General features: G+C 45.1%; 2 protein-coding genes across 12 annotated transcripts in view; one reads left to right on the plus strand and one right to left on the minus strand.

Moving 5' to 3' along the window:
• The window catches only part of LOC117975990 (golgin subfamily A member 8B), a 58,255-nt gene that overhangs the window by 18,357 nt on the left and 14,530 nt on the right, over window positions 1–25,368 (minus strand). For 5 of the 11 annotated variants that reach the window (XM_063597094.1, XM_063597096.1, XM_063597095.1 and 2 more), the window contains exons 2-6: window positions 7,483–7,621; window positions 4,578–4,668; window positions 3,308–3,355; window positions 1,762–1,810; window positions 1,243–1,338 (exon numbers count right to left, since the gene is read on the minus strand). The gene's annotated coding sequence lies outside the window, so the exon portion shown is untranslated. Of the gene's footprint in view, window positions 1–1,242; window positions 1,339–1,761; window positions 1,811–2,434; window positions 2,604–3,307; window positions 3,356–4,577; window positions 4,669–7,482; window positions 7,622–9,235; window positions 9,433–10,078; window positions 10,295–25,368 lie in introns of those variants that run through there. The other 6 variants (XM_063597089.1, XM_063597091.1, XM_063597090.1 and 3 more) reach the window with 6 other exon arrangements.
• LOC134729169 (amyloid-beta A4 precursor protein-binding family A member 2-like) lies at window positions 11,954–13,967 on the plus strand. The gene has a single exon (XM_063597098.1). The coding sequence runs from the start codon at window positions 12,168–12,170 to the stop codon at window positions 13,245–13,247; it is 1,080 nt and encodes a 359-aa protein (XP_063453168.1). The 5' UTR covers window positions 11,954–12,167; the 3' UTR covers window positions 13,248–13,967.

Raw genomic sequence — 25,368 nt, forward strand, 5'->3', positions numbered from 1 at the left:
TCCATCTTTTTCTTATATAATACATTTATTTCACATGTAACTATTTTCTCACAATTCTAATATTTGAAGTCTGTATTTTGTATCTGATATTTCCAAAACCTACAGTCTTTGGGAAACATTCATTGTTTCTGATAATTCTCAAATATATTGGGTTCACTACTTGAATGCTATGATTTCACTGAATTCATAGTTACCTGCTTTTAATCTTTGGGAATCCTACAGGCTTAAGTTAGAGATGGTTTCCTAGAAAAAGTATCTGTGTGTGCTTCTGATGAGAGCTGTGGAGACAACTAACAGGAGACCACTTTACCACCGTCTGTAATCCTGACATTCTCTTGGATTCTCTTGGAGAATGTCAGGATTACATAAAGTTCTCAAATTTGGCTCCCCAACCTTGCTCATTTATACACAGAAGACAAGACTGCTTAGTATAGGTGATGACTCACTTCCTCCTACCCTGGAAAAAACAAAACAGATCTCTCATCTGAATGTGATCACAGACTAGGAAATTCTGAAGGTGAATAAGTGGAGGCTGTAGGCAGCAGGGAAAGACAGGTGTCTTTCCTGACCATAGAAATAGGTCACAAGCTGCCCTAAAGGCTGTGTGCTCCATCAGGATTTCACTATTTAGCTCAACCAGCAGTCCCTCTGTAAGAGTGAACGGAAGCTTCTTAGAGCACCACGTTGCCTTTAAACCACAAATTCTTGCTAAAAGTCATGGTCATGGTAAAAAACCTATGGCTTTGGAAGGCTTTCTTGGTAATGTCCTAGAATTAAGGTTAAGCCTGCGTTTCATGGTAACTGAACAGGAAACCAGCCTGACCAACATCCTTCTCCCCCATGGCTTGCTCTCAGCTCCTCTTGCTTGGGCCTTGGGCAGCCAGACGGTCTGGTTTTAATCCTTGCTCTGCCACCTGTGACCTTGGACAAGTTACCGACCTTCAGTTACCTCATCCACAAGATGCAGATATTAGTAATACCCTATTTTTAAGTTATTAAGAGGATTGAAAGAGTTAATAAAAAGTGAAAAAAGACTTGGTAAGCATAGGCACAGAGGCGGGAAAAAAGCAATAATAAAGAAATGATACTTCTATATTTTCTATAGATCATCTTTGTAACAAGAAGAAAACAAACCAAATGAAAATGAAACAAATTCTCTCAAAAAGAATTAAGACAGGCAGAAGGCTCACAAAGTAATATAAAATATATCTTATGGTTTATGGAAAATTCTTAATAAAATACCTTCTTTGCTCCAAGCTGTACTCTGGCTTTGCCTTTGAGTCAGGTGGCATTTCTTTGTACGATGACCGGTTCTGTCGAGTAGGCACTGCTTCAGCCCTACAGGGAGGTAAAAACATCTCTAGAAAACAGCAGCATTCCTGATTCCCACTTGAGGAGGCCTAACAAAACGGCATATGCCTCAACAGCAGCACATCAGTGTTAAAAAGTCTGGAGTCAAGGGGAAAAAGTAAAATTGGACCATTTCCAGAATCTCACCAAAAACAACAAACTGATGTTGCAAGTGGCCAACATGAGCAAATTAGAACCTTAAATAAAGGTCACTCTTAATGCCTATCCCAGCATAGATTCAGCAACAAGTACAATCTCATTTTACTGGTTTACCTTTTTCATTCTTGAAAGTAGGAGCTATGAAAAAAAACACTAAAATTTCTTGAAGAGAACCTTCTACTTACAACCTAACTTATGTAATCGAAACACTCTATTGAGGGTGAAAATTGAGTATTATAAGAAAATAATCACCTGTTTTGTGAGAAGTTCAATACGTAATGCTCCTCCACACAATACATACCTTAAAAAGAAAAAAGGAAACATACAAAACTATCTCGAGAATTATTCCTGCTTAAACAATTTCTACATGCCATTACTAAGAAAGTATGCACACAGTAAACATGAGAAGAGAACATGCAAGCATGAACATACTTGTTAGGGATATAGGACTATGGGTAACTTAAAAACTCTGTTGGTATTACTCTCATGTAATTGCTCTGAAATTCTAGTCAACTATTTGCAATGGCTCTTAGAACAGAATACTTTGAGTTTTTATGATATCAAAAACTAAGAACTTAGCCAAGTATTCCAAAGAATAGGAATAGTAAGCATACTTAGTAAGTATCCCAAAGAATAGGGGCAGAAGAACGCATTTCTTTAAAGCACTACCTCAGAATTCAATTCAGTAATTCCGATGTTGCCTGTAACATCAGAAAACAACTTCCTTAAAAGCATAGCAAGTTGGATTTACCAAGTTGCTGACCAGGTCGCATTCCCTCCTGCCCTCAATCCCATCTTTGTGTTATACTTTATCTCCAGTTCCATTTTGCTTAGTATTCATGGTGCTCAAGTTGTCACTGTGGACATCAGAGCCTATAAATATATATTGTTCTGGCTCCTTCCTGTACATCTTTCCAAGTCATACCTGCTATTCTCCAAAGTCTGTGAATCCCGACACTAATAACTTGGAAATTCAGTTTAAGGTCCTCTTCAGAAGGTCAGTTAGCTCAAGGCAATCACATTTTTCTCAGGACTCTTAAGAAATACTCCAACCACAGAAAAAGGCCCTTCTTTCTGGTGTCAGGAGCCATTGGCTACAAACACAAATCCAATAGAGTTTCAGCCATTTACCTCCCACGTCGTCCCTTCCCTGAAGTTCTAGCTAAAGCAGGAAAAAATAATGAAAACACCACCTGCAGTCACGAATCCTCCAGTTTCCTGGCCAAGATTTCATATTTCCTTCAAGATACCTCCCAAAGAGGACATGACGAGGGAGGGGCACACAGGGTGCTACAGGTACTGATAAGGTTTTATTTCTTTTATATATATATATTTTTTGAGACGGAGTTTCTCTCGTCACCAAGGCTGGAGTGCAATGGCACAATCTCGGCCCACTGCAACTCCTGCCTCCTGGGTTCAAGTGATTCTCCCAGCTCAGCCTCCCACGAAGCGGGGGTTACATTACAGGTGCCCGCCACCATGCCTGGCTAATATTTTTGTATTTTTAGTAGAGAAGGGGTTTCACCATGTTGGCCAGCCTGCTCTTGAACTCCTGACCTCAGGTGATCTGCCTGCCTTGGCCTCCCAAAGTGCTAGGATTATAGGCGTGAGCCACCACGCCCAGCCAAAGGTTCTATTTCTTGTTTGGTGTTGGGCATATGGATGTATGATTTAATGTTTTAAAAAAGAAAGATACCTGCCTAGTTTTTTGTGTTTTGTTTTAGGCCTGCGTGCTTTATTCGTTACCCCGTATGAATCCATAAAGAAGTAGCCATTAGCAAATTCAGGCAATACATACCGGATTCATACTTCAGGAAGACAACCCAGTTGACAACGACAACAGTTTCTATGATAACAAAAGTGAGAGAAAATACTGACATTAGGGTCATATCAAGAAAGTTCAATCATAAGATATATCCACAAGCAAAAATATACACACAAAAAGCTAAGTACGAAGCTTTTAGAAAACTACTACCATCCTTAGAGTAAGTACAAGAAAGTATTCTTTTATGTCTGTTTTTTTCATCAAAATACCGCATATAGCCATAGATTTTAAACCATTACATCTTATCTAGATTCCATTAACATTTCTTCTAGATCACTAACATTTCTTCTAGATTCCATCGTTATTCCTTTGTAAACTTTATTTTTAGTATCTTAAAAATACTTTATTAAATATAACACATACATTCAGAAAGTTACATAAAATATACCTTAAGGTATACCTTAACAAGTTATTGTAAATTATTTGCCCATGTAACCACCAACCTGGTCCTGAAATATATTCCAGCCAGTATCCAAGAAGCCCACAGATGTCCCTTTCAGGTCACACATCCCTACCTCCCACCTGGATGGACTCCTTCCCCTAACCTCTATGTGATCACCTCTTTGTTCTTAATAGTTTTACTGCCCAAGTATGAATCCAGAAATAAGTGTTTCTCTGTTTTCTTTTCATTTTTGTCCCCCTAAGAAGCCTTTTTAGAAGTTTTCTTCCTAATTCTACCCCCATTCCCCATGGAATTTTAACACCACAGATATACTGTATGTCGGTTCATGTTATACGGCCCTTTGGAGGGCAGCAGACCATTATAATAGGTAAGATTTTCTTTCCCTCTAAGGACCAATTTTCACTCCACGGCAGGCGATATTGCCTCCACTAAGAGTGTGTGCCCTAACCAACATTAGTTTTCCCTATTGTTGAACTCTATATAGAGGAAATTGTACAAAATAGGTTTTGGGGGTCTGGTCTCTTTCGCTTAACGTAGTGTTCAAGGTTCGCCCATCTTTCCCACACAGCTGTGAGCCATTTTATGAATACCACAATTCTTCATTTTCTTGGAATGAACACTTGGGTTATTTTCTGTTTGGGGTTATGATAAATGATGCTGCTCTGAACATTCCGGTGTCTCCTGGTGCCTATGTACTCATTTCTGGTGGAGTATATATCCACAAGATTCCTGAACCATAGTGTATGAGTATCTTCCACTTTACCAAATTGTTTTCCAAAACACTTGTACAAATATACACTCCCATTAGAAAAACAGAGAGTCCCGTAACAATTTTCTTACCTTAAAAGATAAGTTAAGCAAAGTATCTCCTATGCCTTCTTTTTCTTTTAAGATCTGAAGATCACTGTGCAAAGGACTAGCAGGGTCAACCCTAAGAATCACAAAACAAAAAACAGTTCAAACAAAAAGATATATTTTTTTTCAACTAACTCAAAAATGAACCAATCTGAAAGCTAAAATAGAGCACCTAGGGTAAGTTCAAGAAAGAGAAGATCTTAAGCTGCTCTATATCCTCAGGAAAAACAGAGGTCACTATAGCTTCCAGCTCCTTTAGAATGAACGTCCAAAAGAGATCATAATAGCCTAAATCTAATCTAATAAGGGGGTTCAGAGTTTGCAGTCATTCTAAAGGAAAACAGTCACATGTATATAATTTTCTCAAGAATTCAAAAGAAGTTTAATATGCTTTCCTAAACTTGTATTATTAGTCAAGCAGTTCAAGGAGAACAATTTGCCATGGACGGAACTATGAAAAGTTAAATCACTAAAAAATCGTTATTTTTCCACAACTGTCCTATATATAGATTTCTAATATGACTCCCATCCCCCACTCCCCTTTTTTGTTTTTTTGTTTGTTTTAAGAGACAAGGTGTCTCGCTCTCTCACCCAGGGTGGAATATAATGGTGCAATCACAGCTCATGTGCAGCCTTAATGTCTCCAAGCTCAAAAGATCTTCCTGCCTCAGCCTCCCACCATCCATAGTAGCTTGTACTACACCGACATATTTTAAAAGTAATAACATAACTACATCTACAATACGAGTTAATTATATTGCTTTCAAAACTGGGGGAAAAGTCATAAAAATCAACTTGGCAATCATTCTCTGTATAATGAAATATATTACTCTTATTTACTTTCCAACCAATATTATTCAAGCTTGAGCTTTTTCCTAGAAGATAAAAATCAAGCAAGAGTTCACTCTATCAAGAAAATGACAAAAAAATTTCGATGGACCTATAAAAACATTTCCAACACTCAACATTTCAAGAAGTAAAAAAAAAAAAAAAAAAAGTCCAATTAAATGAAGCATTATGAAGTTTCAAGAGAATATAAAACTAGACACAAGTCTGGTTCGTTTCCTATTTCTTATCATCTGAAAAACTCTAGCCAACATGTTCAGACCACCATGGACTCCATGATAGCACAGAATTTAGTATGAGTCTATTCCAAACCCCAGCAATTTTTGAAAATGCTAGAAGACACTCAAGGTGACACATTACTAACTAAGAGAGACTTCCATTCATAAGACTACAAGCAAGAATATTACACAGATGGTCTAGTTCACACATTGACACACTGAGAAACACGTGTACCTACATGCAACTGGTTTCAGTTTTTCAGTGTGGGGACTTCTCTAAAGATGAAAACACATCGATATCTTATCCTAAGACTAAGTAGAAATGGAACTACTTTTTAGTCATGTGAAACTAAAGGTTTTAAAGACTGCACTATACTTTGAAAAAGAAAAAAAATCAAGTTTACGAAGATCTTACTTCCTAGATATGTAACCATGACCTCATTTCCTATCTATAAAATATGAGAAGTTTCTCCTATCTCTAAAATATGAAGAGCATCTGTTTCACACAGCGGCTATGAAGACTAAATGAGAGCATATAGAAAGTATAAAGTACTTAACATAGTATCGGTCATGCAAAAGTGTTCAATAATTTATACTTGTTTTGAAGATAAACTGGAATCGATCACAAGACACGGAAAGTATACTAACATTATTTCAAATGCTACAAACTCAGTTTTTTAAATAAGATATGAGAAATTGACTAAATTTCTTTCCTCTGGGAAAAATTACTAATTAAATTAATATATAACTAAGACTGAAGGAGGGAGAGTAATCTATCTGGTTTCAACACTTGGCATCTACTTGCCTAACAATTCATTCCCTGTTTTGGAGAACCTGTGCCCAAGACAAAGTAACTGCTCCTCGGCTTTCATGGAGTTGGTAAATAGCTCTAATACAAGGCAGGAAGTAGTAAGTGTTCAGACAATCATCTGACGTTTCCCTACTCTGTCTGAGCATTTCATGTATATACACACATCATTCTCATTGATTTTTCATAGCAGTCATCCAAAAGGTATGTACTATCTATCCATACTTTAGACTTGAGCAAAGTGAAACCAAAAAAGGTGTGCTTGTCACCAAACTCAGTGTTCCTTTCACATCCTGCCGCTTCACATAAAAGAGATGTTAAGTCAAAAGAGAAGAATTAGTTTTGATTTGGTCAGAGCAGGATGGACCAAAGTCAGCTTCATGAAGGAGAAATAATTTGAGTTGTGTTTTGTAGGAGAGAATGAATGTAAATATACAGATGCCACAGAAGGAAAGTAAGCAGAGAAAACAGCATAAACAGGCTGGAAAGGGATCAGCAGGTGGTTCCAGGATGTGAAGAGCAGATGAACAGGGTAAAAAGTGGCTGTTCATAGATGAGAAAGATAACCTTGGGCAAGAGAACATATGACCGTGGCTAGGGACGGTGGCTCATGCCTGTAATCCCAGCACTTTGGCAGGCTGAGGTAGGAGGATAGTGTGAACTCAGGTGTTCAAGACCAGCATGGTCAACATAGTGAGACCCCATCTCTACTAAAAATCTAAAAAATTAGCCTGGTGTGGTGGCTCATGCCCATAGTCCAAGACACTTGGGAGGGTGAGGTAGGAGGATCACTGGAGCCCGGGAGATTAAGGCTTCAGTGAACTATGATTGTGCCACCGCACTCTAGCCCAGGCGACAGAGCAAGACCCTGTCTCAAAACCAATAAACATGTGACTGAATCTACCACTAAGGCAGGAATGGAGGAGAGCAGCTGAGATTGGCATGTTCATGAATTGCCTGGTATTAACTATAATTACTTAAACAAAAATCCAGGCTCTAGCTATTTATACACACTTACGCAGTTAAATGCTCTTGCCTTTCAGTCTTCCTAATTTCTCTAATATTGCCAAATTTTCTTTTGCAATTCCTTCATCCTCCAACTTTTTCCCACTAATGGGCTCTGCTTTCATCTCGTAGTGATCTAAGTCTTCTATATCCTGCAAAAAGAAGAAAAATGTTAGCTTATTCAACCTATTTTTCTTCAGCAGTTTCTTATGCCAAAAGTTAAATTATTCTTGACTCAATGGGGGACAAGAAACAGAATATATCTATCCTATGGGGAGAGAGAAAAAGCCCCTACATTCCATTCAAGAGGCTCCCACCTTCTATATCCTACATTGTATTTAAAAGCTAGACTCTGGGTAAAGCAGATTTCAAAGCTTTACAAAGTCATAACTATTATGAAATAAGCCATCATTTATTTATTTACTTCTTTAATTTTTCTTTCCTTTTTTAAAACAGAGTCTCACTCTGTCACCCAGGTGGGCGTATACAGGGGTGATCTCTGCTCACTACAAACTCTGCCTCCCAGGTTCAAGTGATTCTCGTGCCTCAGTCTCCTGAGTAGCTGGGATTTCAGACATCCATCACCACGCCCAGCTAATTTGTTTATATTTTTAGTAGAGACAGGGTTGCATCATGTTAGTACCAGCCTATCTGGGGCTTTATAAAGCTAAGAAAAGAGCCTGTATGCATGCTGAAGGCTGTGTGACCACAGGGCTTTTAAAGGATGCTTCTGTGTTCCCAGAGTTAGGTGGGAGCTCTTGGAAGGATCTCTTTTATCCCAGTGCTCTTGCTAAGAATGGAAAGCCCCTCTGCATAACTGCAGTAGCTGGTGCGATCCTCTGCTCACTTCCATCAGAGCCTGGGAGGTTGTGGTCTGCAAAGCTCACCTCTCATAATGGGATGCCACTAAATAGTATCCGAAGTTGATATACCCAGAAAGAGAGTTCAAAAATTATTTATAGAGGTGGAAAATAATCACCAGTAGAATTAAAATCAGAAACGACAAAGTTGGTCAGTGGAGTGGGGAAGTCCAGATTGGGGAATGTGATGTTTCATTATAAGGTCTTTCAGCATTTGCTTACTTTGGTCTGAGTGAAAGAATTGCCTCATTTTTTTGAGGGCCATGTACAGCAAAGGACTCACCATCTGTCAGACACAGTGGTCAGTTCTGGCAAGGCAGAGTTGGAGGTTCCTGTCCTCAGGTGGGTGGGCAGGGACGGCAGCTTGCCGTAAGGTATCCAACAGCACCAGCGGCAGGAAATGAAAAGTGCTCAGTGATTGGTGGGATAGTGGTGTCTAGCACAATGATTCCTGCCAAAATCTTAATGGTGGTTGGGCATAGTGGCTCAAGCTTGTAATCCCAGCACTTTGGGAGGCCGAGGTGGGTGGGTCACTTGAGGTCAGGAGTTCAAGACTAGCCTGGCCAACATGGTGAAACTCTGTCTCTACTAAAAAAATACAAAAATTAGCCAGGCATGGTGGCACGCGCCTGTAATCCCAGCTACTCGGGAGGCTGAGGCAGGAGAATTGCTTGAACCTGGGAGGCAGAGGTTGCAGTGAGCAAAGATTGTGCCACTGCACTCCAGGCTGGCCAACAGAGCAAAACTCCATCTCAAAAAAAATAAACAAATAAAACCACAAAAACAAACAAAAAAACCCAATGGTGTGCAATAAATGAAAATGCTGCCCCAGTCAGATGGGACTAGCATTTTCCAGCAACTTTCAAGGTCTTGTGTCACAGGAATGAAGATCCGAGTATTTCCCACCTGTGGAGGGGGCTGGTGAAGGGGTTTTCAGTCCCGGGCACCCTGGGCTGTGCTGAAAGCCTCTGCGTCACACTGCATGAGTTAGTTGGGAAAGAGAGCTCCCACTGTTCTCTTTCAACCCTTGTCCTTTTGTACCACAGCAATTGCTTTCCTGGAGATCAGAACTGTGGCTGGGTTTAACATCATCTTTGGAAATCCTAAAAGGTAATGAAGCAATTTTTCTCTTTTATTTTTTTTTGATACAGCTGTGTCAGTTTGAAATTTTATTTTCGTATCAGTTCTAATAGTGTTTCTGCTTGACATAGTTTCTATTAAATGGGCTTGATATGAAGTTACTTAAAAATTCAAGTATTTAGAGTTTCAGGGCCCATCGTCTTGATTTTTGGGGCAATACCTCAATTTCATACTGTGTTATTCTTTTCCAGAGAGATGGGTCACTGAATAACTTACATTTTATGATTGTTTTATGAGAAACTATTTCTGGTTACAAATGGTAAACAACTAGGTTTTGCAGTAAGAAATAATTGATTATGTTAGAAAAAAAGAACCATAAGAAGATGTGTTTTTAATTTTGACTTCCTGTAAGTACCTTCTGGAGCAGAAGGTTTTCTCTTTGTGGATTCTGCCTCTTGGATTTGGGGACTCTGTTGCACTGAGCTGTGCTCTGTGGGGAGGAGCCTGTGGCAGAACAGTTTGGGTTCTGCTGGCCGCCTTTCACTCTATTCAGGGAGGCTGGGTCCCAGAGAAAGATGACAGCAGTTAGGTCTTGTTGGGAAAAAAACGCGGCTACCAACCCTGGACCATTTTGCTTCCCCTGAACAAATAAGATAGTCATTTGCCTACTTTTGGGGACGGTGCCTGTGCTTTGCACAGGGTGAACGAGGTGGCAGCTGGCTTGCCTGCTGGCCTGCTTCCTGGAGATAGGATGCTCAGACCCACTGCTGCTCTTCAGGGGTCGTGGAGGGAATTAATGCACTTCCTTCTGTCCCCCAATCTCTGTCCCTTTACGTGTCTCTGGAGCTGGGCATGTATTGTTTTTCTTTCTTCATTTCAGTAGAGCTTTTAAATTAAATAGATGTTGCTTAATCCATTCAGAAATGTTTCACATTTTAAAAAACAAAAGGTAGCTGCTGCCATGATTCCTTTGCCCACCCCTACACCGTGTCGTTGTAGGACAGTCCCCACTTGGCTGTGCTGAGCCCGTCTGGAAGTGTTTCTGATTCTAATCAGAAGTGGAACAGTTTCAGTGAAGACTATAGGTTCATGTTAGTGATGAACTTGGGTGGAGATGGGGACACAGCTTGTTCTTTCCTCCTGGACTCTCATCCAGGGTCCTGAGCTGCCAGGGGCCTGGCCACTCTCACCCTGAGCCCTGCCCTGGCTGAGCTGATCACCGCTGCATGTCCCAGGCTGCCGGTCTGCCTGTCACCTGCAGTGCACATGTGTGCATACGTACATGCACCACACACATACCATGCCCACCTCATACACACCACACACATACCCCATACACACCACACACCAACCACACACATTACACACACTGCATACATATCACACACCACAAACACTACACCACGCACACAAAACATACATACACGCTCAAGCCTTCCATACTACACTCCACACACACCACACATCACACTCCACACACACCACACGCACATATCACATTCACATCACACCACACCACATACCACACACAGTACACTCCACACACCACACCCTCCAGGACGCCCCGCCACCATACACACACAAACACCACACACCCACACCATACTACACATTTACCACATACACACCACACACACTGTATCTCATGAACACACCACACACCCCCGCCACACACATTTGCATGCAAACTACTCATTGAATGAAACTGAATGATTTGGTTTTCCCCAAATTAATACTGCCTGCCTGTGCACCCCTGGCTGTCCTGGCCGGCACATCCCCTGGTCCTGCCCTCCCTTGGGTCAGAACCGCCTCCTGTGTCACAGGTGTCTCTGGCTGTGCCCTGTGGCGTGCTCATGTCCTGATCTTGTGGGAGGCTGGCTCCTCTGCTCCAGTGACTGCCTTCCTGGAGGAGACCAGCTTGTTTGTCACCTCTCCTGATGCCCAGAGCAGCAGCCCACGCGGGAAGTCCTGCTTCCTCCCTTCGCTGTCTGCCCTTCCCCACAGGTTGTTTTGTCTCAGTGCTGACATCTCCCCAGCTAGAAGAGGAGACCCTCAAAGGTGCACAGGTGGATTTGATTATAATGCTGGTGAATATTAAATGCGTTTTGGTGAAACACTCAACCAGTACATACATCTTTAATAAAGTAAAATGTCCAGGCCCCCTCTGCTCCCACCTCTCTCTCCCCTCCCACGTCTCTCCCCCCTCCGCTCCCCAGAGGACGTGGCTGACAAGCCTTTGAGGGGTTTCCCCTTTCTGTGTGTCTTTGCGTGTATGTATGGGCTGGGCGGTGTGTGTATTCTCTAGACATCTTGACGGACCTGTAACTGGGATCTACACACGTGTGCTTGCTGTAGCTCACTTGCCATTTTCCCTCAAAAACAGGCCTGTAAAATCCCTCACTGTAGTGCGTGTTGCCCTGCCTCTTTAAAAACGCCACCAACTCTTTCAGCACGTGAACTCTGCCGTCATTTTTTAAAACATTCTCTTATTTATGGATACTTAGGTTGTTTCCAGTTTTTTAAAAGATCGCAGCAATGAAAATCTTCAGCTATCATTTTTCACAGTGCTGTGGGAGAACGTGGTTAGAGGTGCTGTGGCGGTGGAGTGGCCCCACATGTGGCCAGGCTTTGTGGGGTTCTGACTCTGTCCTTGCCAATGTTCCTCCCCACAGTGGCTGCCTCTGGGGAATGATGGCTGTGTGAGCGCCCGCCATGCCCCACCAGAAGAGTCTACCGTGGCCCACCGGAAGCGTCTACCATGGCCCACCAGAAGCGTGAGAGCGCGGGGAGCAGCATGTTGGACCACAGGGCAAGGCCGGGTCCTGTCCCCCACCACCAGGAGCCCGAGAGCGAGGACGTGGAGCTGCCCTTGGAGGGCTATGTGCCCGAGGGCCTGGAGCTGGTCGCCCTGCGGCCAGAGAGCCCCACGCCCAAGGAGCAGGAGTGCCACAACCACAGCCCCGATGGGGACTCCAGTTCCGACTACGTGAACAACACCTCTGAGGAGGACGACTATGACGAGGGCCTCCCTGAGGAGGAGGAGGGCATCCCCTGCCACATCCGCTACTGCCCCGAGGACGAAAGCTACCTGGAGGGCATGGACTGCAACGGGGAGGAGTACCTGGCCCACGGCGCGCATCCTATGGACACTGACGGGTGCCAGGATGCAGTGGACTGGACGGCCTGGGCGGGCCTGCACCCCCATGGTCACGGGGCTAAAGGCAGCCAGGACTACCCTGATGGCCAACTGCCCAACACGGAGGATGTGTCCTCCGTCCTGGAGGCCCACGACCAGGAAGAAGACGGTCACTACTGTCCCAGCAAAGAGGGCTACCAGGACTACTACCCTGTGGAGGCTAACGGGAACACCGGCGCTTCTGCCTACCACCTGAGGTGCGGGGATGGGGACCTGGAGGACCAGGAGGAGGACATCGACCAGATTGTGGCAGAGATCAAGATAAGCCTGAGCATGACCAGCATCACCAGCACCAGTGAGGCCAGCCCCAAGCATGGGCCTGAGCCAGGGCCTGCAGACTCTGCAGAGGCCTGCCCACCCATCAAGGCCAGCTGCAGCCCCAGCAGGCAAGAGGCGAGGCCCAAGTCGCTGAACCTCCTTCCCGAGGCCAAGCACCCCGGAGACCCCCAGAGAGGCTTCAAGCCCAAGACCAGGACCCCAGAAGAGAGGCTGAAGTGGCCTCACGAGCAGGTAGGACTCTGGCTGTCCCGGGGAAGGGAGCAGAGGGGCCCTAGAGCAAGGGACCTCAGGGTACAGGCCTCGCAGATGCTGAAGCGAGGCGGTGGGGGGTGCTGGGTGCCTTATAGTTCTAATGGTGGCTGAGCTCTTCATTGGTCCAGTTGGGAGACATGTTGCGTGGATGCTCCGGCCACTCTTAAGCTCACCGCTCAGACTCAGGACTAAAGCCGGTTGAGGACTGAGGGGCAACTCGTGTCTCGCAGAAGACACCCCTCCTCCCACCCTAGAAGACAGGTTCGATTTCTTGCCCACCGCCCTGGGTCTGCTCATGGTGGGGCAGTATGTGTGGGAGAGCCCCTCAATCCTCAGGGGTGTACTCAGACCAGCAGGGCAGTGGCAAAGACGTGGGGGTGCTGGTGCTCACCCACTGCTGCGGCCAGTGTTGGGTGGCCTGGTGGCTGGGGTCGGGGCCAGAGTGCATTTCACAATGGACGGATGTCTGAAAGCTGGGGGGCCTTGGCCTGACGGGCAATCAGCTGTGAATACCTATTTGGAAAAGGATTTTTTGAAGGTTTGACAAAACCTCGGGGAAGAAACGCATGCTAATGAGGGCAGTGGATGTCAGCATAACTGTATTTTAATTATAGCAAAGTCAGCGTGCATTCTAATAAACACATTTGAAAAGCCGCCTTCCAAAAAAAAAGCCTCACTGTGAGTATATAAAGAAGATGTGATTATTGGACTCGGGTGAAGGAACTTCTATTTGGCCAATTATGTGGACTGCTTTCATATTTTTTAAAGCTTTAACTACTATTTTTTTCTGAGAATTCATGAATGTGTGTGTGTGTGTGTGTGTGTGTGTCTCTGTGTACTGAGAGCTTGGGTTTGCAATGGAAGTCATATCGACTCCTGGATTTTCAGCACTTGTATTTTAATGTCTTGTCTTCTCTCTAAAGAACATTAAGTGTCAGTTGACTTCACTTTGGGGGTGTTCCTGTCATGCACAGCAATTCCGTGTTTACAGGGGCCTGTGGGATGCATAGGAAGTCCTATGGTGATGGCAGGCATGGGAATTTTACCCCAAGGGACTATGGTAATAGGGGGCTGACCAAGAATAACTCCTAATCCTATGTCAGATAATACCATGAGCAGCTCAGGAAAACTACGCACAACTCAGACATGTGCAGAAAGGAGATGTGGAATGAAATGGAGCCCCCTGGGCTGACAGAGGCCTCCAGGACCTGCCACACCCACGTCTGCCCCCAACTCCCCAGTCAACCTTCACAGAAGAGAAGCTCATCTCTTTCCAGCTGAGACCAAGCCAAGGCCCAAACTGTTGTAGCTGACGGATGTTTGGGCTAGGCTCATAGAAGCTGTTCCGCTCCTGCAGTGTCAACAGCTGCCTGTGGTCCAGGCTTCTGTCTGGTCCTGGTCCTTTTTTTTTTTTTTTTTTTTTTTTTTGAGATGGAGTCTTGCTCTGTTGCCCAGGCTGGAGTGCAATGGCATGGTCTCAGCTCACTGCAATCTCTGCCTCCCGGGCTCAAGCAGTTCTCCTGTCTCAACCTCCCGAGTAGCTGGGATTACAGGTACCCGCAATCATGCCCGGCTAATTTTCGTATTTTTGTAGAGATAGGGTCTCACCATGTTGGCCAGGCTGGTCTAGAACTCCTGACCTCAGGTGATCCACCCACCTCAGCCTCCCAAAGTGCTGGGGTTACAGGTGTTAGCCACCGCACTCAGCCTTGAAGAGACACTGGGCCTTTTAAGAGACACTGGGTGCTGACTCACTTCTGGGTCTGCCCCATGGCTGGCCCGCCGGGTGTGCTCTGGGTGCAGCCAGGCTGTGCAGGTCAGGGAGCCTGAGCTGGACTTAAGGTGGGGAGACATCGCTCCCCAAGAGCTGCTCGGGTGCGACATCAGGGTGGAGGCTGTTGCTGTGTGTGGCGGCATCACTCATTTACCCTCGTCTCATCAGCCTCTGTCCTTCGGCTCACCTGCTTGCAGGTGGCCTCTGATTCTGCCTCTGGAGCCTGTCTGCCCCCTCTTGATTCATTCATTGGGTTCCAAGTATGTGAACAATAGCATGCTAGCCACTTTTAGAAATATTTGTGTTCATCTTCAAGAGAGGGGGGTCATCCAGCCATTCCCCAGCCCTCAAAACCCACTCCACAGACAAAGCAGTGGCGGGTCAGGGCTCCTCTTGCTCTTCTGAGCCGCTGGCATAGCGAACACGGTACAAAAGAAAAGGATTTCACATGCAATAGAATTTCATTCACCCTGAAAAGGGAAGGAAATTCTGACACAGGCTACAATATGGATAAATCTTGAGGACATCCTGCTAGAGCCAGTCACAAAAGGACAAGTACTGTGTGATTCCACTTCTCTGAGGCACCCACAGTAGAGTCACAGAGACAGGAAGTAGAATGGGGGTGGCCAGGGGCTGGAGAGAGCAGGGAGTGGGGAGCTGGTGTTTAATGGGTGCAGAGGTTCAGTTGTGAAGATGGAAAAGTTCTGGAGATGCATGGTGGTGAAGATGGCACAACAGTGTGAATGTACTTAATGCCACTGAACTCTACACCTAAAAATGGTTAAGATGGTAAATTTTACATTATGTATACTTACCACAATAAAAGAAATAAGAAATAAAAGGTTTTTGGATGATGAACGGGCTCGAGCCAATTTGGACCCTCTAAAGCTAAGTTGAGCCAGTCTGAACCCATGTAGCCAGAATCACACTGGATTAGGCTGTTCTAGCACTTCATGTGGTGAGAATGGGGAAGAGAGAGAGAGAGAGATTGATTGATCAGGGGGCTGTGCAGGGGGCATGCTACACACTTGTAAACAGCCAGATCTCTTGTGAACTCAGAGCAAGAGTTCACCTATCACCAAGAGGATGGCCCAAGTCATTCATGAGAGATTTGCCCCATGATCCAGACACTTACCTCCCACCAGGCCCCACCACCAGCATTGGGGATTGCATTTCAATATGAGATTGAGGTGGGGACAAATATCCAAACTGTATCACCCACAAAGAAGCAAAAACATTTTGGGCCAAATCAAAACTATTTTGATGTAGCCACAGTAGGGATGAGCTGTGATTACACCCATTCAGGCCTGTGGACCTGCGGACCTAGCGTATGTGGTCGTGGGGCGGTGGGTGGGCACATCCCTGGGCCGTTTCAGGAGGACATTCAAGACCAAAATGAGCCATGAGTAAATAATACAACCACATCCTGAGTGGGAGTGGGGGAGCCTCCCCTTCTCTCCTAGGTCTTGTATGGGTCATGATCCCACCTTGGCAGGAGTGGAAGGAACACAGATCCTACAGGCTGTGGCTTATAGTAAAGTGACTGTGGGCATGCCTTGTGAGTGTCATTAAAATAAACAGATATCGTTAAATCCACCATCAAATAACAGCGATTTCTGCTATCCTTTCACCTTTTCCACAACTTTAAATATCCCAGATATTCTACTGTGTATATTCCTAAAAGTAGACAGGTAGATTTAGTGAAGTTAACTGGATCATTGGTACCTTCTTTATAGATCATCTGGTGAAACTTGTTTTTCAAATTATGAGTTGTAGGACTTTGTTTTAATGTCTGTAGCCTCAGGCAGTTCCATCGAGACTAAACTCAGTTTTTTTCTTATTAGGACTAATCTTATTGACCGGAACTGTGGACTCCCCATATTAGGAGAACAGAGATCTGGCCTGTGTGAATGAGTGGAAGTTAAATACTGTAGAAAATGCCCTCTAGAAACTGAAATCTAATGCTGACTTACTATTGGTCATTTAATTTCCTTCTGGCTTGGGCACCATCGTTACATTCATTTTTCAGATGTCAAGCTAGTTTTCTCAGAATGTGTGCAGGGCTCGAGGCCGAGTGTGGAGGCCACTGGGTGAATACAGGAGAGGTCACAGGTCAAGCCTCCTGAGAGAACTGCAGACTTGAGCCTTCCATAGAGCCATGTGAATGATTTTTAGCCCCAGTAGGTTGCTGTCATTAAACTATGCACACAGGGCTTCTTGCTTTTAAGTTAGCAGGATGGAAAAATTGCAGGTGTTTGCAGCAAACATGAAGAACCCGCCATGCTGGCCCCTAAGCAATGGTATTAGAAAGGGTTGGTGAAGATTTTCTCATTTGAGAACTGAACAAAACCAAATGGAATTCTCCCTAGTTCTGCAGCTCTGGGGGCTGTAAGCGGCGGAGCTTCCACCTTCCCCACAAACGGACCCAGAGTGGCACCTGGTATGTGAGGCAGGTGACCAGGAGAAGGGGGTGTCAGTGGTTGATGGGCAGCTGCCTCCGCTGCCTGGTTGACCCAGCCCCTTCCTGGGTCATCTCCCACTTTGCCTGGGTGTCAGTCACTGGAGGGTTAGCTCAGTACAAACTGGCGGGTGACCTCCGTAGAGCTTAGGTGAAGGGGCTCTCACAGGGCAGTATGTTTGAGACCCTTAGAGGGCTCTCCTTACTCTTGCTTCTCCCATTATTTTTAAATTGTAGTAATACACTTGTAACATAAAGTTTACCATTTTAAAGTGTACAATTCAGTGGCATTTAGTACAATGTTGTGCAACCACCTGATATTTAGTTCCAGAACGTTTTCACTGCCCCCAGAGGAGACCCTGTACTTATTAAGCAGTCACTCCCCATTCTTCCCTCTCCCCCCAGCCCCCACAATGAAAACTCTTTTTTTTTCACACTTTGGATTTGCCTATTCCGGATATTCCATAAAGACGGGATCAGACAATATGTGCCCTTTAGTGTCTGGCTTATTTCACCAACATAATGTTTTCAGGGTTCATCCCTGTTGTAGCACGTGTCAGTACTTCGTTCATTTTTGTGGCTGAATGATATTCCACTGAATGGCTATATTTTTATTTTCATTTTTACTTTTTGAGATGGAGTTTCACTTGTCGCCCAGGCTGGAGTGCAGTGGTGTGATCTCGGCTCACTGCAGCTGAAGGGCTATATTAAGTTTTATTTATCCATTCATCCACTGAGGGACATTTGAGTTGTTTCTACCTTTTGATTAATGTGAATTCTGCTGCTGTGACCATGTGTATACAAGCTTTTGGGAAATTTTATTTGGCTAGTCGTAACTTTAAGTTTTGTTTTGGCTATTTATTGTTGCTTAACCAATTATCCCAAAACTTAACGGCATAAAACAGCAAATTTGTCTCTCTCTCACTATTGTATGGGTTAATGGGCTAGCTGGACAGTTTTTCTGCTGGTCTCATTTGGCAGCTCTCACTGTGCAGTTAGACAGTATCAGGGACTGGTCGTCTGGATGCTCAGCTGCAGTGGAACGTCTGAGACGGCTTCTTCACCCACAGGTCTGCTGCCTTGGTGTTTCTTCATGCGGCCTTTCTACATAGCATCTCATACTCTTGGCCCTCTTCATGTAGCTTCTCTTTCTCCAAGAGGATAGTCAGTTCTTCTTTTTGGCTTCCAGAAGACAAAGTGCAAGCTGTCAGATGTTCTTAAGGCTTAGACCTAGAACAGGCCCAGTTTCATTTCTACCACATTCTATAGGTTAAAGTAAGTCTCGGAGCCAACCTTGATTCACTGTGGAATGGGCCCTTCCGAGGACCTGAATGACAGCAGTTGTGGCTCATTGGGGACCAACTCCAAAGATGAAGCCTGAGTTCTGAGAACTTTTTCTTCTCTGATTACTCCTTATTCATATTTTATGTTTTGTTTTATAGATGTAATATATTCACAAGTGTCTTTAAGGAGCTATTTTGATACTCTTTTGTCCTCTCCCTAGCATGTCTTTTTTCTGTAATAATTTTTTTCTTAGTTTATTTTGGTCTTATTTTTCTTTCAAAAGCCTTTCCCAAAATATCTATTCTATGTTGCTCATCATTTGTCATCTTTTTTAAAATGCCCCCTTTTGTTCATTCATATTTGAGAGAAGGACTAGAAGACTGATTGGGAGGCTGGGTGTGGTAGCTCACATCTATAATCTCAGTGCTTTGGGAGGCTGAGGTGGGAGGATCACTTGAGCCCAGGAGCTCAAGACTAGCCTGGGCAACACAGTGAGAACCCCATCTCTAGAAAAAATAAAAATTAGCCGGATGTGGTGGTGCCCGCCTGTAGTCCCAGCTACTCAGGAGGCTGAGCCACTGGGAGGATTGCTTGAGCCCAGGAGGTTGAGGCTGCAGTGAGCTATGATCATGCCACTGCATTCCAGTCTGGGCGAAAGAGTGAGACATTGTCTCAAAAAAATAAATAAATAAATAAATAAAAAAGAAGTTTGGGAGTTCTTTCAGGCCAAGACTTGTCAACTGATAGCTTTTAGGGGAAAGGGTTTTTAGGGGGAATTTATGCTGATTCCCAATTGTTATCCCCACCCCTCTATCTTATCTCTTTGTGCAATCATAAATGATGGCAGGAACTACTCCATTCCTCTGGAGGTGAAATCTACGTTCTCTTGCCTGAGGTAGATACATGTTTGCTGGGGTTCTGCTTAAGGAAATGTGGGAGAACAATGTGTTTCAGGGCCTGGAAAATGTGTTCTGTATGTAGGCTTTTGGTTCATCTGTTTTCAGTCTTGCCTATCAGTCCCACTCTCCGGGGTACCTGGTGTCTGAGTCTAGTGCCTCTGCAGGGTACTGTGGGACAAATTAGCCTCCTTGTTATCGGTATCCCCCTAACCTCCACCTTTGTTTGCTTTGCTTCATTAATTAACCATTTCCCATTTACTGTCATTGTCTATTGGAGGTGAATTCTCTTCTCTTGGTAACCCCATTCCTTTTTTTTTGTAATTGTGTGTGTTTATACAATGTTTATTCTTCAATGTAATTCCCATGGAGCCTCAGGAAAAAGAGCAGATGGGAGAAATACGTGTTCAGTGTTCAGTTTTCCTTCTGTAAGACACCCGCAACCTGTGTTTTTCACAGAATAGATCATGGACTTAATGCATATAGAGCTACTTTGTTTTTCATGATTGTGCCTTCAATTCTATGTAGAAATACAATCTGTGAATTACCTGATGAAATTTTCCTAATTTTGAATCATCCTTGTATTCCTATAATAAACACTGTTAGAATGCATATGGTAGTGTTTTATTTTTGCATTTTTACTTTTATATTAAATAAGATTATAGTTTTGTTTGTTTCCTTCTAGGCTCTTATTTCATTTCCGTACCAATGGTATGCAGGGCTGACTTGGGAAGCTTACATCTTTTTCTAAGATCTAGGATGTAGCTCTAGTTTACACAGTAATTTTCAACTGAAGGAGATTTTTGCCCCCCATGGGATGTTTGGAAATAATCTGGAGACATTTTTGGTTGTCACGACTGGTCACGATGGGAGGTGCCATTGGCATTTCTTGGGTAGAGGGGATGTTACTAAACGTCCTACAACACACAGGAGAACCCTCCACAAACTGTCTGGCCCAGTATATACACATCGCTGAGGCTGAGAAACCCTGGTTTAAATAAATGTCCAATTTGGAGAGTGAGTCTTTGACTGCCATTTTTCTTCTTCTATGTGTTGGTCTCCAGATTTCCCACTTTTTCAGTTAGTTGTAGTAACTGTAGATTCTTAAAAAAAAAAAAAAAAAAAAAAAAGGATTGCTTCATCTGTACTTCTAGGCTGCTGTAAAGATGTATAAAGTTTTCACTTTTTGCATCATATTCACATTAGAAACACCTGAATTTTGGAGGGAACACATTCAAACGGTAGCAAATTTAGTAGAGCAAATTCCAAAGACATTGAGCCTAGGCCAGTTGTCAGTCCTGGGTATAATTTTAGATGTTTTCAGGCTCTGAAGCTTTGCATTTAAATGCAAATTTCGGAACAAAGATCTGTGTCTCTGCACTGACCAAATAGAAGGTATGTGAATCTTGATTGTTTTACAAGATTTTTTCTGCGGGGACTTTTGCAAGCGTGTAGGGAGAGATGAGAAGTTCCAAGGAAAAGGGTGTGAGGTCTTTGGGGCCAGCTTTGAGCTGGCAAGGCTAAATTATGGGAAGAAGGCAGAGAGATGGGCAGAGACCAGATGTGGGAGGACTTCCTGTGTCATGCCACGGAGTCTGGACTCCACCCTGTAGGTGACGGGAGCCAAGACAGGGCTTGGCGCAAACACACGGCACATTTGTGGTTAAGAAACGTCTTCCTTGCTTCCTTGTGGCCTTGAGGGATGAATTAAGGGGCTGGAAAACTGGGAGCAGGATGGCCTGTGCCCATGGTTCAGGTGAGAGCCGGGTGGGTGGCAGGGGCTATGGAGAAGGTGGCTGAGTTTAGCTCCAGTCCCCAAAAGGTGCTGTGGGGAGGAAGAATTTCCAGCTGCCAGGTCAGCCTCTTAGATCAATTTCTTTTTTTTCTTTCTTTCTTTCTTTTTTTTTGAGACAGAGTCTCACTCTTGTCGCCCAGGCTGGAGTGCAATGGTGTGATCTTGGCTCACTGCAACCTCCGCCTCCCAGGTTCAAGCAATTCTGTGGCCTCAGCCTCCCTAGTAGCGGGGATTACAGGCGTCCACCACCACGCCTGGCTAATTTTTGTATTTTTGTAGAGACAGGGTTTCCCCATGTTGGCCAGGCTGGTCTCGAACTCCTGACCTCAGGTGATCCACCCGCCTCGGCCTCCCAAAGTGCTGAGAATACAGGCGTGAGCCACCGCGCCCGGCCCTTGGATTAATTTCTTCATGCTTAAAATGAAGGAAACGTGAATCATTGATAAGGTGTCCCCTCTTTAACAAAGCAAGAGTTGGTTTATCAGGGCCTCTCTTCGCAGGCAGTGGGGTCTCATCCACAACCCTGGAAAAGAACTGGAAAGCGTTGCTCAGCCAGGTACGGAGGGCAGGGCCACGTGGGACTCCCGTCTCCAGGCCCCCTCTCCCCAGCTCCCGTTTCTTTCTTTCTTTCTTTTTTTTTTTTTCTGAGATGGAGTTTCTCTCTTGTTGCCCAGGCTGGAGTGCATGTTGCTGTGCACTTTGAGGGCAGGAACTGGCTCCTGCTCCAGTTTGCATCCTCTGCGCCCAGCACCAGGCCCATCTGCTCAATGCAGGATAAGCAGGTAGCTTCGGGCTGTCCACCCAACCCTTGCAGAGGGTGGAGCTACAGAGAGCATGAGTGGCCAAGATGAAGCCCTCATTGGATTCTTTGACTCTTTCTACTATGTGAGATATTCTCGATGTCTGAGGGATGAATGGCAAACAAAGTGTGGCCTACCCATACAATGGGGACAGTAGTTAGCCCTAAGAAGGAAGGAAGTTCTGACGCACGCTACAACACAGGTGGGCCTTGAGAACGTCACGCTAAGTGAAAGAAGGCAGTTGGAAAAAGACAAATGATTGTATGATTTCACTCACATGTGGCACCTGGAGTCGTCAAATTCAGAGACAGAAAGTAGAATGGTGGCTGCCAGGGGCTGGGGGAGGCGGAAAGGGGAGTTAGTGGACACAGAGTTTCAGATTGCAAGATGAAGAAAGTTCTGGAGATGGATGGTGGTGATGGTGGCACAACACTGTGAGTGTATTTAATGCCACAGAATCATACACTTAGAAGTATTTCAGATGGTAAATTTCATCTTTTGTGTATTTACCACAATTTTTAAAAACTAAGAAAATTAAGATATCCTTGATGTCAGATGCCAGGAGAGCGGTGTCAGGCATCTCACCAGCCGATTCTCCCAGAATTTTTCCTCCATCGGGTAACCACGAGCCTGGGGTATCCCAAAGAGAAGCCTCAGTGTAAAATCAACAATCTCAGTGGAGTGGCTTCATCAGGGAGTGACAGGGGCTTGACTTACTACTGGAGGACAAGGCAGCAGGCAGGGAAGATGGCCCAAGCCTGCTTTGAACTGTAAGGAGCACGCAGAACCTCTTATCCAGACCCAGAGGGCTGCCCTGTTGATCGCACAAACAGCTCAGGGCCAGCGGCGCAGGAAAACCCCAGGGTCCAGCCAGGTCACGGGCACAGGCCTGCACTCACGGGTCATTGCAGTGAGGATGGAGGTATCACTGCAAATGCGTAAGAGGATATTTTCAGCAATAGTAAAAATTTTAACAGATTTTAGAAATGAAAGGGTTCCCCCTGCATATGTCAAGAACCTGAGTTTCTTTGTGAAACTTGGGTGGGACCCTTTAGAGTTGCTTCAAATAGAAAACACACCATTGGCGGCCACTCCCCTGAGGAAAGGCAGACTTCATGGCTGAAGGCGTCACCCGAGTGCTCCCGGTTTTCAGCATCACACGGAGTGGCTCAGGTGCCCATTCATTTTATGAGTCAGCCTGGGGAGAGTACCCACAGATTCGGAGTCACATCTCTGATGGGACACAAGCTCTACCCTTTCCAAGCATTGATGATCCTGAGGTTGATCAATACTGAGCACTGATGTCTGTGAAAACAAATCACTTAGGTGCAGAGACACCGCAATGACCATCCCGCCGGGGGCAACTGCCTGATTCCTTCCACATCCTGGTCAACATCCCTGGCCAACAGGGCAGCCCACGGACAGCTGCTCTGCCTGGCTCCTGCTGAAAAGCCAACAGCACAACAACTCTGCCCTCCATACAAAACCACATGGGCCCTCGAGATCACACTGGGGCGCCCCCTTTGCCCCCACTTCCTTGGGCTGTGGCTGGTCTGTCTGACATTTGCTCTGGGAGATGAGCCAGTGTCTGCCCAGGCCACCACGGGGGCAGAGACGTGAAACAGGCTTCAGCTACTAATTTTCCATTAAACGAGAAGAAAATCAGCTATTGTGAGAAGAGTCACATGAAGGTACCTAAAAGTTGTCACAGTCCACTCACTCGAAATAAAACCCATCCCATTAGGAACATTGTCATTGCAGCCCATCTCCAGCACTCTGCTCTATATAAAAGACTGACTGTGGCAAGATAAGGGTTTAAAATTGAAATCAAAGAGCCATTCCTCAGTGATACCCAGGAAATGAGGCACACGGGCAGATATTCAACCCGCCCACACCAAGAATCCTAAAAGTTACCGTACAGATTGCTCGTTTTCAAGCAACACACAATGATACAAGTAAGTCCTCAAGAAGACTGCATGGGTGGAGGCACTGGACTTCTAATCATGCCATCTCTCAGCTCAGGGGTCCACGACAAAGCTAACCCCACTGAGATGAAAAGCCACTTACCCCTTTTTCATCACTTGCAATACAAATTTCAGAACCCATCCCAAACTGGAAGGAAGGATACGATTGAAACTGAACTCATGCCCAGCTAACCTGGGAAGTACACCCTCCTCAGATAATGGAGACCCACCAATTCCCGGGTGTCAGACGTCACACAACCTCTTCTCCCACCAGGGCTGGGGACCCTCAGGAAAGTCAGGTGTCCCTGAGAAACACCCGGCAACATGCAGAACCACAGGGACAGGAGGCAAGGTTCCAGACAAATACACCCAGTAGACAGTTAAAGATTTCAGAGCTGGAGAGAGCTTAGGACACCCCGATTCTCAGACTGCAGACAGCAGGTGGACACCACTGAGCTGGCGACAGCCCCAAAAGAGGTCAGCTTGACTGCGACGAGGGGACGTCCTGATTATCTGTCCAGTGCTCTGTGACATCACCCCACCCCGCCTCCTATAGCAGTGTTCTATCTACATGAAATTAACCTCACGTATAAAACATATTCCTGGTTCATTTGCAAACAGGCAGCTCTGAGCAGCACATTCAGAAGTTGCCAACTTTGGGAGGCAGAGGAGTTCGAGATCAGCCTGGGCAACATGGTGAAACCCCATCTCTAGGAAAAATTTATAAATCAGCTGGATATGGAGGCACGTGCCTGTGATCCCAGCTACTCTGGAGGCTGAGGTGAGAGGATCACTTGAGCTCAAGTGGTCAAGGCTGCAGTGAGCCAAGATCACACCACTGCACTCCAGTCTGAGCAACATAGTGAGATCCTGTCTCAAAAAGAAAAGAGGTTGCCAGATTAATCCAGTACACACTTCTTTAATCCTGTACTAAATTTTCTCTTTATAGCCAATTCCCAAAGTCAAGTATATTGACTCATAAAAATACCTTCTGGGAAGCATGTGACTGATTTCCAGCTGAGAGGCCCTGCCACTGGATGGTTAAGTTCATAGGCCCCAGAGTCAGGAGGGGGTTGGAATCTCCCCTCTGCCATGCCTGCTACTTGGCCTTGTGTACGCTCGCGCTCGTGCGCTTGTGCGCGCTCTCTCTCACTCTCGCTCTCTCTCTCTCTCTCTCATGCTGATTCTGCAGGCATTCAACAGGCCTCCCATGTCCCAGGAGCCAGCTCTGTCCACAGTGCTCTTCCTGCTCCTGCTCCTG

The sequence above is a fragment of the Pan paniscus genome, chromosome 16 (genome assembly GCF_029289425.2).
Source record: "Pan paniscus chromosome 16, NHGRI_mPanPan1-v2.0_pri, whole genome shotgun sequence".
NCBI lineage: Eukaryota > Metazoa > Chordata > Mammalia > Primates > Hominidae > Pan > Pan paniscus.